This window comes from Oncorhynchus keta, chromosome 29, assembly GCF_023373465.1.
Source record: "Oncorhynchus keta strain PuntledgeMale-10-30-2019 chromosome 29, Oket_V2, whole genome shotgun sequence".
Classification (NCBI taxonomy): domain Eukaryota; kingdom Metazoa; phylum Chordata; class Actinopteri; order Salmoniformes; family Salmonidae; genus Oncorhynchus; species Oncorhynchus keta.
The window spans coordinates 40,035,453-40,046,321 of record NC_068449.1 but is presented as its reverse complement, the minus strand read 5'-3'; the positions used below and the strand labels follow the sequence as shown (position 1 = coordinate 40,046,321).

The following is a 10,869-nucleotide window of genomic DNA, read 5'->3' as shown; positions in this document are numbered from 1 at the left end:
CAAGGATATATCAGGTTATTTTTGTTGGTGAGTGCATGTGTGATGTCTTTCTGTCTGTGACGTTTTGGGGGTACAAAGAAATGAGGGGGTGTGTTGTCTGTATGTCAGATGGAGAGCGGGAGAGATAAAGAGGGGGAGAGATAAAGAGGGGGAGAGGAGGAGAGGGAGAGATGGAGAGAGGGAGAGACGGAGAGATGAGGAGAGAGGGAGATGGAGAGTACGCGAGATGACGTCTAAGAGGTTATCAGTTTGCGCACGTAACAGAGTCCTTAATTGAAACAATAACAAAGCGTCACCCCGCCTCTGTTTTGCTAACATGCTGAGGGACGGGACTGGAGAAATGTAACCACTCTCAAATTCATAGGCAGAGCTATGGATTTAAAAAAAATTGTTTTTATTTCACCTTTATTTAACCAGGTAGGCAAGTTGAGAACAAGTTCTCATTTACAACTGCGACCTGGCCAAGATAAAGCAGAGCAGTTCGACACATACAACAACACAGAGTTACACATGGAGTGAAACAAGCATACAGTCAATAATACAGTAGAAAAATAATATACAATGTGAGCAAGTGAGGTGAGATAAGGGAGGTAAAGGCAAAAAAAGGCCATGGTGGCGAAGTAAATACAATATAGCAAGTAAAACACTGGAATGGTAGATTTGCAGTGGAAGAATGTGCAAAGTAGAGATAGAAATAATGGGTAGCAAAATAAATAAATACAGTAGGAGGAGAGGTAGTTGTTTGGGCTAAATTATAGATGGGCTATGTACAGGTGCAGTAATCTGTGAGCTGCTCTGACAGCTGGTGCTTAGAGTTAGTGAGGGAGATAAGTGTTTCCAGTTTCAGAGATTTTTGTAGTTCGTTCCAGTCATTGGCAGCAGAGAACTGGAAGGAGAGGCGGCCAAAGGAAGAATTGGTTTTGGGGGTGACTAGAGAGATATACCTGCTGGAGTGCGTGCTACAGGTGGGTGCTGCTATAGTGACCAGCGAGCTGAGAGAAGGGGGGACTTTACCTAGCAGGGTCTTGTAGATGATCTGGAGCCAGTGGGTTTGGCGACGAGTATGAAGCGAGGGCCAGCCAACGAGAGCGTACAGGTCGCAGTGGTGGGTAGTATATGGGGCTTTGGTGAAAAAACGGATGGCACTGTGATAGACTGCATCCAATTTATTGAGTAGTGTATTGGAGGCTATTTTGTAAATGACATGGCCAAAGTCGAGGATCAGTAGGATGGTCAGTTTTACAAGGGTATGTTTGGCAGCATGAGTGAAGGATACTTTGTTGTGAAATAGGAAGCCAATTCTAGATTTAACTTTGGATTGGAGATGTTTGGTGTGAGTCTGGAAGGAGAGTTTACAGTCTAACCAGACACCTATGTATTTGTAGTTGTCCACATATTCTAAGTCAGAACCGTCCAGACTAGTGATGTTGGACAGGCAGGCAGGTGCAGGCAGCGATGGGTTGAAGAGCATGCATTTAGTTTGACTTGTATTTAAGAGCAATTGAAGGCCACAGAAGGAGAGTTGTATGGCATTGAAGCTCGTCAGGAGGGTTGTTAACACAGTGTCCAAATAAGGGCCAGAAGTATTACAGAATGGTCTCATCTGCGTAGAGGTGGATCAGAGACTCACCAGCAGCAAGAGCGACATCATTGATGTATACAGAGAAGCGAGTCGGTCCAAGAATTGAACCCTGTGGCACCCCCATAGAGACTGCCAGAGGCCCGGACAACAGGCCCTCCGATTTGACACACTGAACTCTATCAGAGAAGTAGTTGGTGAACCAGGCGAGGCAATCATTTGAGAAACCAAGGCTTCAGAGTCGAAAGCCTTGGCCAGGTCAATGAAGACAGCTGCACAGTATTGTTTCTTATCGATGGCGGTTAAGATATCGTTTAGGACCTTGAGCGTGGCTGAGGTGCACCCATAACCAGCTCTGAAACCAGATTGCATAGCGGAGAAGGTATGGTGGGATTCGAAATGGTCGGTAATCTGCAAGGACTGACCATCCATGATGTCACAAGTATAGTTGTAACCATGTTTTGAGGCTACACAGTGTTTGTTTGTTTGTTTACATTTACAGTGTTTATAACCAATGGAGTAAAACAAGCTTCTACTTTGGGTTCTGATGGGGTTTGACAATCGATCTAAGCTCATGAAGCATTTATACGTTATATTCTTCAAGAATCAATGGGTATAATATCATGGATTCAAATTCCAAAAATGGATGTGGCAACTATGGATTTTAGCTTTAAGAACTTACCGAAAGCTCACTCCACATCTAGCTTGAAATGTCGCCAATGGAACTATCAAATTAAAACTAGTTTTTTTTATAGCTTAATTGGTTGGTACGAGCTTAGGCAGGGACAGTGGAGGAAGCAGTGCTGTTAGCAGCACACTGACGTCATTTCCACTGGTTGACTCCCTATTTGCATAAAGTGTACAAGGCGATGATGCAATATGTTAGTTCTTTGTTTGGACCCTCTTTGCAATGCAACACAGAGGTTTAGAGATGACATGGTTTCAGAATCATTGAACTGGTATTATGCAATGCCACGAAGTGTCTTTATGTCGTTCTCCATTTGGAAGTGTATACTTGCATTTGATTGGATGAAGCCAACAACAGTAAGGAGACAGCACCGAGAAGCTGACAGCGAAATGATCATGGGCGATAAAAAGAGGAAGAAAAAGAGAGACCAGTGAGAAAGAGGTTGAGGTTAAGGCTATGTGAACGTCATAAGAGTGCGTTGAAACGAGGTGAGTCAAAACGCACCTCACTTACTTATCCCTCTTCTTTCCCTTTTTCCTCTTCTCTCTTTTTCAGGACTACATTTTTTCGTGCCAGGCCCTTAGTTACTTCTGGAGCAATGACACTATCTTAGCCCTGCTCTGCTCGAACACGATGACACTGTAAGGACGTTTTAGAATAGTGTGACCCCAGGATGTCTTTGTAAGATGGCCTCTCGTTTACTACTTACCCCTCATCACGTTGCTTCTCTCGGCCTCCCTCGGTCTCCCTACATCTCGGAGTCTTACACATTCCACATCTCTTTCTGTCATGATCTCCCCCTTGCTCGCCCACACTTTTTCAGTTCTGCCCACACATTTTCTACAGGATTGAGGACAGGGATTTGTGATGGCCACTCCAATACCTTGACTTTGTTGTCCTTAAGCCATTTTTCCACAACTTTGGAAGTATGCTTGGGGTCATTGTCCATTTGGAAGACTCATTTGCGACCAAGCTTTAACTTCCTGAATGATGTCTTGAGATGTTGCTTCAATATATCCACATAATTTTCCATCCTCATGATGCCATCTATTTTGTGACGTGCACCAGTCCCTCCTGCAGCAAAGCACCCCCACAACATGATGCTGTCACTCCCATGCTTCACAGTTGGTATGGTGTTCCTCAGCTTGCAAGCCTCCCCCTTTTTCCTCCAAACATAACGATGGTCATTATGGCCAAACAGTTCTATTTTTGTTTCATCAGACCAGAGGACATTTCTCCAAAAAGTACAATCTTTGTCCCCATGTGCAGTTACAAACCGTAGTCTGGCTTATTTATGGCGGTTTTGGAGCAGTGGCTTCTTCCTTGCTGAGCGGCCTTTCAGGTTATGTCGATATAGGACTCGTTTTACTGTGGATATACAGTAGGTACTTTTGTACCTGTTTCCTCCAGCATCTTCACAAGGTCCTTTCCTGTTCTGGGATTGATTTGCACTTTTCGCACCAAACTTTTCGCATCATCTCTAAGAGACAGAACATGTCTCCTTCCTGAGCGGTATGACGGCTGCGTGGTCCCATGGTGTTTATACTTGCGCACTATTGTTTGTACAGATGAACGTGGTACCTTCAGGCGTTTAGAAATTGCTCCCAATTTTTTTCTGAGGTCTTGGCTGATTTCTTTTGATTTTCCCATGATGTCAAGCAAAGAGGCACTGAGTTTGAAGGTAGGCCTTGAAATACATCCACAGGTACATCTCCAATTGACACAAATTATGTTAATTCGCCTATCAGCAGCTTCTAAAGCCATGACATAATTTTCTGGAATTTTCCAAGCTGTTTAAAGGCACAGTCAACTTAGTGTATGTAAACTTCTGACCCACTGGAATTGTGATATAGTGAATTAAAAGTGAAACAATCTGTCTGTAAACAATTGTTGGGAAAATGACTTGTGTCATGCACGAAGTAGATGTCCTAAGAGACTTGCCAAAACTATAGTTTGTTAACAAGAAATTTGTGGAGTGGTTGAAAAACGAGTTTTAATGACTTCAACCTAAGTGTATGTAAACTTCTGACTTCAACTGTAAAAAAATAAATAAAATGTAAATAATATACTTCAAATACGAGATGTATTTTTTGAGTACATCTTATGTATACTGTAAATATAATATCATTACACTTCAACACACTTTTTAAAAGTTAAAAGTGTACTTTATGTTAAGTTTTTTCAGTCTTTCAGAATACTATACTTGTCTAGTTAAATAAATGTTAATTAAATAAAATAATAAAATACTATATGTTCACTATCATTAAATTTAAACACACTCATTAAAACTGGTCTTCAACTTCAATCGCTTTATTTGTAATTTAGTATTCATTAAAAATACACTTGGATTTGGAAAAAGCATTGTTTTTTTTAATGAAACTCTGCTTTGCAGTGATCATGTAAACTACAAGTGTACAGTGTCTTGCAAAAGTAATTCATACCCCTCGCATTTCTTCACATTTTATTGTGTTAAAAAGTGGGAATAAATTGTTTTAATTGTCATTCGTTGTCAACAGTGAACACAAAATACTCTGTAATGTCAAAGGGCAGAGCCCCACCTGTTTTCAGCCCCACATTTTTAGCAAAAAGATTTCAAAAAACATGTATTCCATTTTTTGGGGGGGAGCATGCCTGTTTTGCATGTTATTTTGGCATTAACACGTGTCACATATCAGTTTGCAAACAATGTAAAAAAATATATATATCGCATATAAAGCCGCATATTAACATGGTCTCTTTTTTGTTTCTTGCCCCTGTATATTCAGTAAATCTCTGAGACTTGAACCATCTGCCTCAAGATTCTGCATCTGGGTTTCATCCTGAGTCATGATAGGAATGTTACCAGGAGGCCATTGGGGATTGTAAAACAGTTACAGAGTTCAATGGCTGTGATGGGAGAAAACGGAGGATGGATCAACAACATTATAGTGACTCCACAGTAATGATTTAAAAGACAGAGGGAAAGTAATAATACAAATATACACAATCAACATTTTCCAAAATATACTGTAGATATTGTATACAAAAAACTTTTGGCGTAAATGCAAAAGCCGTATGTTTGGGGCAAATCCAAGACAACACATTACTGAGTAATTACCTCGTTATTTTAAAGCATGGTGGTGGCTGCTTCACGGTATGGCTATGCTTGACATTGGCAAATACTGGGGTGTTTTTCAGGATAAAAAGAAACGGGATGGAGTTATAACGTTAAGCACAGGCAAAATCCTTGAGGAAACCTGTTTCAGTCTGCTTTACAACAGACGCCGGGAGAGGAATTCACCTTTTAGCAGGACATTTTAACGTACAAACACAAGACCAAATCTAGTTGCTTACCAAGAAGACAGCGAATGTGGCCAAGTTACAGTTTTGACTTAAATCTGCTTGAAAATCAAAGGCAAGGTTTGAACATTTCTGTGTAGTCATGAGCACCAACATCTTGACAGAGCTTGAAGAATTATGAAAAAAAGAATGGATAAATATTACACAATCCAGGTGTGTGAAGCTCTTAGATACTTACCCAAGAAGACTCACCGCCGTAATCGTTGACAACAGTGTTCCTAGCATGTATTGACTCAGGGAGCAACGACTATATTTGAGTTATTTCACTTCTAATAATCTTTTTTTTAAAAATACAAATCTTCCACTTTGACATTATTTTGTGTAGATTGTTGACAAAAGAATTACAATTAAATCAATTTTAATCTCACTTCGTAACAAAAAAAACAAAAAAAAATCCAAGAGGTATGAATACTAAAGTATACTTTCAAAAAAGTATATTTAACTTCAATGTCCACAAAATATATTTTAAATATACTTTCATGCATGTGCACAAACATGTGCGTATTCCCCACCATCTTTTTCTGCAGTATTCAAATGTTTTGATGTTCATTTTCAAACTGAATAATGTTGCACTTTTAATTACACATTACACATTATACATTACCATAATGTGAACAACTAAAGTGTTAAATGCAAATTGTGCACAGTTCTCAAAAGAGTTACTTGTAAATTGCTGCTCCAGCCACAACTGCTTTGTAAAGAACATGTTAACACTGGCTGAGAAGATGTCTTGGTCAATCAAGGTAACCTTTACATGGCTAATTAAAATAGCTAATGTGGTTCATTAGTAAAAGTATACTTGTAAAAGTATCCTTGAAAAACATAAATAAGTACACTTTTTTTGTAAAGAAAATACAGGAATTCAAATTCAAATACCATTTTAGTATATTTCTAATTTATAAGAACCATACATCAAATGTACTTAAGGTGTATTCAAAGTCTATTTGTTTAGCTCTTTGTCCAATATACTAAGAATATACTTAGGTACAAAAAAGTGTCCCAATTTAGATCATTTTAAATGTACAGTATTTAATATACTTAAATGCTAATAAAATACAAATACAATTGACATTAAATGTATTTAAAATCGTTCCAATTTAGATAATTTATATTATACTTAATATATGTGAATTAAGTATGATTTAAGCAAATGAAAAAAAGTTCCCCGCTTGTGTTTCTCTATCTCTCTCCCTCTTGTGTTTTTATTTTCCCCATCTCTCCTACTTCCCCTCTTTGTCTTTCTTTCCACCTCTCCTTCCTTCCGCTCTGTCTGTCCATAACGAGCGTCAGGTAAGGAGGTATAAGGGCCTGTACTTCTAACAAACAGCTCCTTCCATGCTGGCCATTATTTTTTAAATGACTACCTAATGAAGTTCCACCTGGGTAACGAGACCAGGTGTATGAAAATGCATTTTGATCGTCTCACAAAGAGGAGCACGTCCAGTACTTTGGCCATCAATCAGACCGGGTTCTGCTTCTATGACTAAGGTGTTCATTGATGTTGAAATATAGGTGTGGGTATAAGTGTAGGTGTTGAAACGGTACATTTTGAATGAGGCTTTTTTTTGGGGACATATTTATAGCTAAAGAAACCATTTACAAAGTGAAGTGTAAACGGTATGTCATAGTTGTCACATAGAGAAGACCGCATTTTTGTGTGCGCATGTTTTCTGTTGTGCGTGTGTGTGTGTGTCTATGTGTTTGTTTGCTGAGAGTGATTTGTCGTGTTTGACATGTGTCTAAAAGGACTCTTCAATTTTAACGAGACCAATGCATTGCTTCTCCCTGCTTCCCCGTATTCCAAGGTGTGCGTAGGCAGTAGACAGAATTAATGCTACAAACACCACTCTTGTGTATTCTGTATTCTGTGTACCGTTTGAGTCAAGCCCTTAGCCCCTATGTCGTCCACCTGATATTCCACCACGGGGAATGAGGACTTCCGGGGTTATGGACTCAACATGTGTGCTGCTATTAGATAAAAAAACTTTTTAGATTTCCCAAGACATCATTATGTTCTGTGAGGTACAAGCCAGGCTTTCTCTCTCTCTCTAGCTCTCTCTCTCTCTCTCTCTCCCTCTCTCTCCCTCTCTCTCTCTCTCTCTCTCTCTCTCTCTCTCTCTCTCTCCCTCTCTATCTCTCTCTCTCTCTCTAGCTCTCTCCCTCTCTCTCCCTCTCTCTCTCCCTCTCTCTCTCTCTCTCTCTCTCTCTCTCTCTCTCTCTCTCTCTCTAGCTCTCTCTCTCTCCCTCTCTCTCTCTCTCTCTCTCTCTCTCCCTCTCTCTCTCTCTAACTCTCTCTCTCTCCCTCTCTCTCTCTCTCTCTCTCTCTCTCATTCTCTGATTCCTCCTGTCTCTATATTAAGAATTGTACCAAACAGGACATCCATCCAGCGGTGTTGTTTATGATGTTTCAGGTCTGTTTTTAAAGGAGACAATGAGATGTGGCCTTTTTTTTAATCTCATACCATCTACCACCCCTACCCTCCCTACATCATCCCTACCCCCTGTCAGAAGCAGGAGTATATAAGCAGGCAAACTCTGACTCCCTTTATTGTGGGCTGTACATACCCCTGGGCACACACACTCACACTTGAGAGTACTTAACCTCTCCACCATACACACACACACACACACACACAGGCACACAGTAAGAGCGGTTGACCTGTGGTACATTACCTGAGTCTCAGCTGGAGCCCAGGGGACAGGAGACTCAGGTCATCACTGGAGTAGCCTCCAAACATTCTTCACCACGCTGTATGACAGAAGAGCTAACCAGTCTGAAGTTAGAAAAAAAGCTGAAGACTTAGGTTCCCGACCACAACGTACTGGCGACAAGGCGCTGCTCATCAACAAAAGTAAGTGCAATGTTTCGGAAAATCTTGGGACATTGCTTGACTTGAATGAATTCACGAAATATGTCAATTTCAGAATTTGTAAAAGCTCAGCAACTTATGATGTATATTTTCTTACAGTAAGGTGAGTTCTAGACCTTTCTGAGACTATGCAACATTACCAGTTATTGTTTATGGCCATCTCATGAAAAATGATTACGTTCGGGTATGTTAATTTAGGCGGAAATCTACATTTTGCCCTATCATTCAAGTTAATGTTAGTTTTTTTGTGCTTTTATTTAAAAAAAAAAGTATGTGTATATTTATAGTATTCTATGATGAATTTAATCTGCTCTCTGGCATCTTTTGGATTTGCTTATGTTTTAAGACGGAAGGAAAGCAACAAAGAAAAGTCACACAAAAACAACAGCAGAAGAAATAGAGTAGGCCAAGTAGAAATAATACTGGCAGCAATTTACCACTTATTTCTTAGCATAGAACATCAAATCAAATCGAATTGTATTGGTCACGTACACATGCTCAGCAGATGTTATTGCAAGTGTAGCGAGATGCTTGAGCTTCTAGTCCCGACAGTGTGGCAATATCTAACAAGTAATCTAACAATTCCACAACAACTACCCCACAAATCTATGTAAAGGGATGGAATAAGAATGTGTACATATAAATATATGGATGGGCAATGACCGACCGGCATAGACGAAATGCAATAGATGGTATAAAACTTAGTACATCTGAGATGAGTAGGTTACTCATGTATTTATTCACAGTTCATGTGGATTTCTGAATTGTGTGACGTGAGTGCTGGCTCCTTATGCTGCACCAGTACGTTAATGAGGGTTCTCTAGAATTCTGCGAGAATTCCATTGTTTTATAAATCAGTGAGAATATCTAGTGTACTGATAGTGTGTGTGTTATATATTTTTTTCCTTGATTGCTAGACAGTTGACATTTGAGAAGGTACTGAGTATATAGCTTGTAAAGTAGGAGCTTAAAGTGTGTGAGCTTATTTTTTTCACTGAATATAAATGTGAAAGCGTTATTTAAAAGAGTGAGTGACTATGAATGTACTGTTTGGTCAAATTAGAAAACACTAATATGTGCTATTCTGATTGGTGGGTTGTGTTGCCGGTTAGGCCAGTCGTGTGGGTTTAAGGATGGCTGGTGTGGCTCCTCCCCCCGCCTCACGCCCTGCCCTCCTGCTGTTCACCCTTATGGCCATGACCCTGGTGACCTCCAGCTACCCTCAGCCACGCCTCCGACCCATACACAGGTATGACCTGACATACTGGGTATAATGACGACACGCTTGTGTCTTCTATCCTCTGTCCTCTCCATGTCTCCTTTTCCAAATGTCAGAGGGAAGCGTGGAGAGGATTTGAGGACAGAACTCGTTTCATTCTGACATTTTGAAAAGGAGGCGAGGTGAGGACCGTGGAAACGGGACCAATTTTGACATTCGCCTGGGCCGCTTTTTCCCCCTTCTCCTCAGATGTGTGCCTTTCTTTCATCTGAATCTACCCTTTTACTGTTGTATTTTGAGACTGAGACACAATGTACGGAGATCAATCTTTCTATGGTAGTGAGCACTCTTATTCTTATATGGTAGTTCTATCCATAGACGTGTTTGCATTGTTCCTAATGAGATCTATTGTTCTATCATCCTGCTCTACTCTTTGCTTCCAGAGGTTCCTCTCCAAGTGATCCAGGAGACTCCAATAAGAGGGAGGAGTGGGAGGTGCTCTACCCTTCCATCTCGCTCCGTGATTGGAGCATGCAGATGATGTCAGCCCCGTACTTTGGTGAGGCCAAGAGCAAAGCAGAGCTCCTGGGGGAGCAGTGGCTCCCAGTGGTGGGCCAGTGGCAGATGGACGAGGATATGGCCAAGGGCTGGCTGGGCGACTGGGCTCCGCAGGGCTCCAACAATGAGGGGAAGAGGAACATCGTGGTGGCGGATGATGTAGCGTTCAGAGAGAAGAGTAAGATGCTCACAGCTATGGAGAGACAGAAGTGGCTTAACTCCTACATGCAGAAACTGTTGGTCGTCAATTCCCAGTAATAAGATGACTGCTAAGCCTACGTATAAATGACGTAACCTGACTTTTTTGTTGTTGTTAATAACGTGCCCTGATTAAAAAAAAAAGAATAACGTACTAATTACAATTGGAAAACAATTACTCAGAATTTAAAAGTCAATAAAGATTTTTATCAGACCTTTTGTGTGACGTTTGATGAAGAATGAACTCTGAATATGGAGCATAATTTGACACAGGATTTACATGCCTATGTTTATATGATTGTTTTGATCCAGTTGAATTATTGATTGACGTAGTAAGTACATTAAGATATTTCCACTAAGATGGCGCTGTTGGGAGGTGCTGTTGTACAGCTGAGGGTCTACCATAGGACTCTTTATA

The 10,869-nt window shown here is 40.5% G+C and overlaps 1 protein-coding gene across 1 annotated transcript; it reads left to right on the top strand.

The window, feature by feature from the left end:
• Positions 1 to 8,143: 8,143 nt before the first annotated feature.
• On the top strand, positions 8,144 to 10,665 carry LOC118362078 (tuberoinfundibular peptide of 39 residues). The gene is made up of 3 exons (XM_035742282.2): positions 8,144 to 8,458; positions 9,589 to 9,725; positions 10,139 to 10,665. Exons 2-3 carry the CDS (start codon positions 9,610 to 9,612, stop codon positions 10,509 to 10,511), a joined length of 489 nt encoding a protein of 162 aa, XP_035598175.1. The 5' UTR covers positions 8,144 to 8,458; positions 9,589 to 9,609; the 3' UTR covers positions 10,512 to 10,665.
• Positions 10,666 to 10,869: the final 204 nt, after the last annotated feature.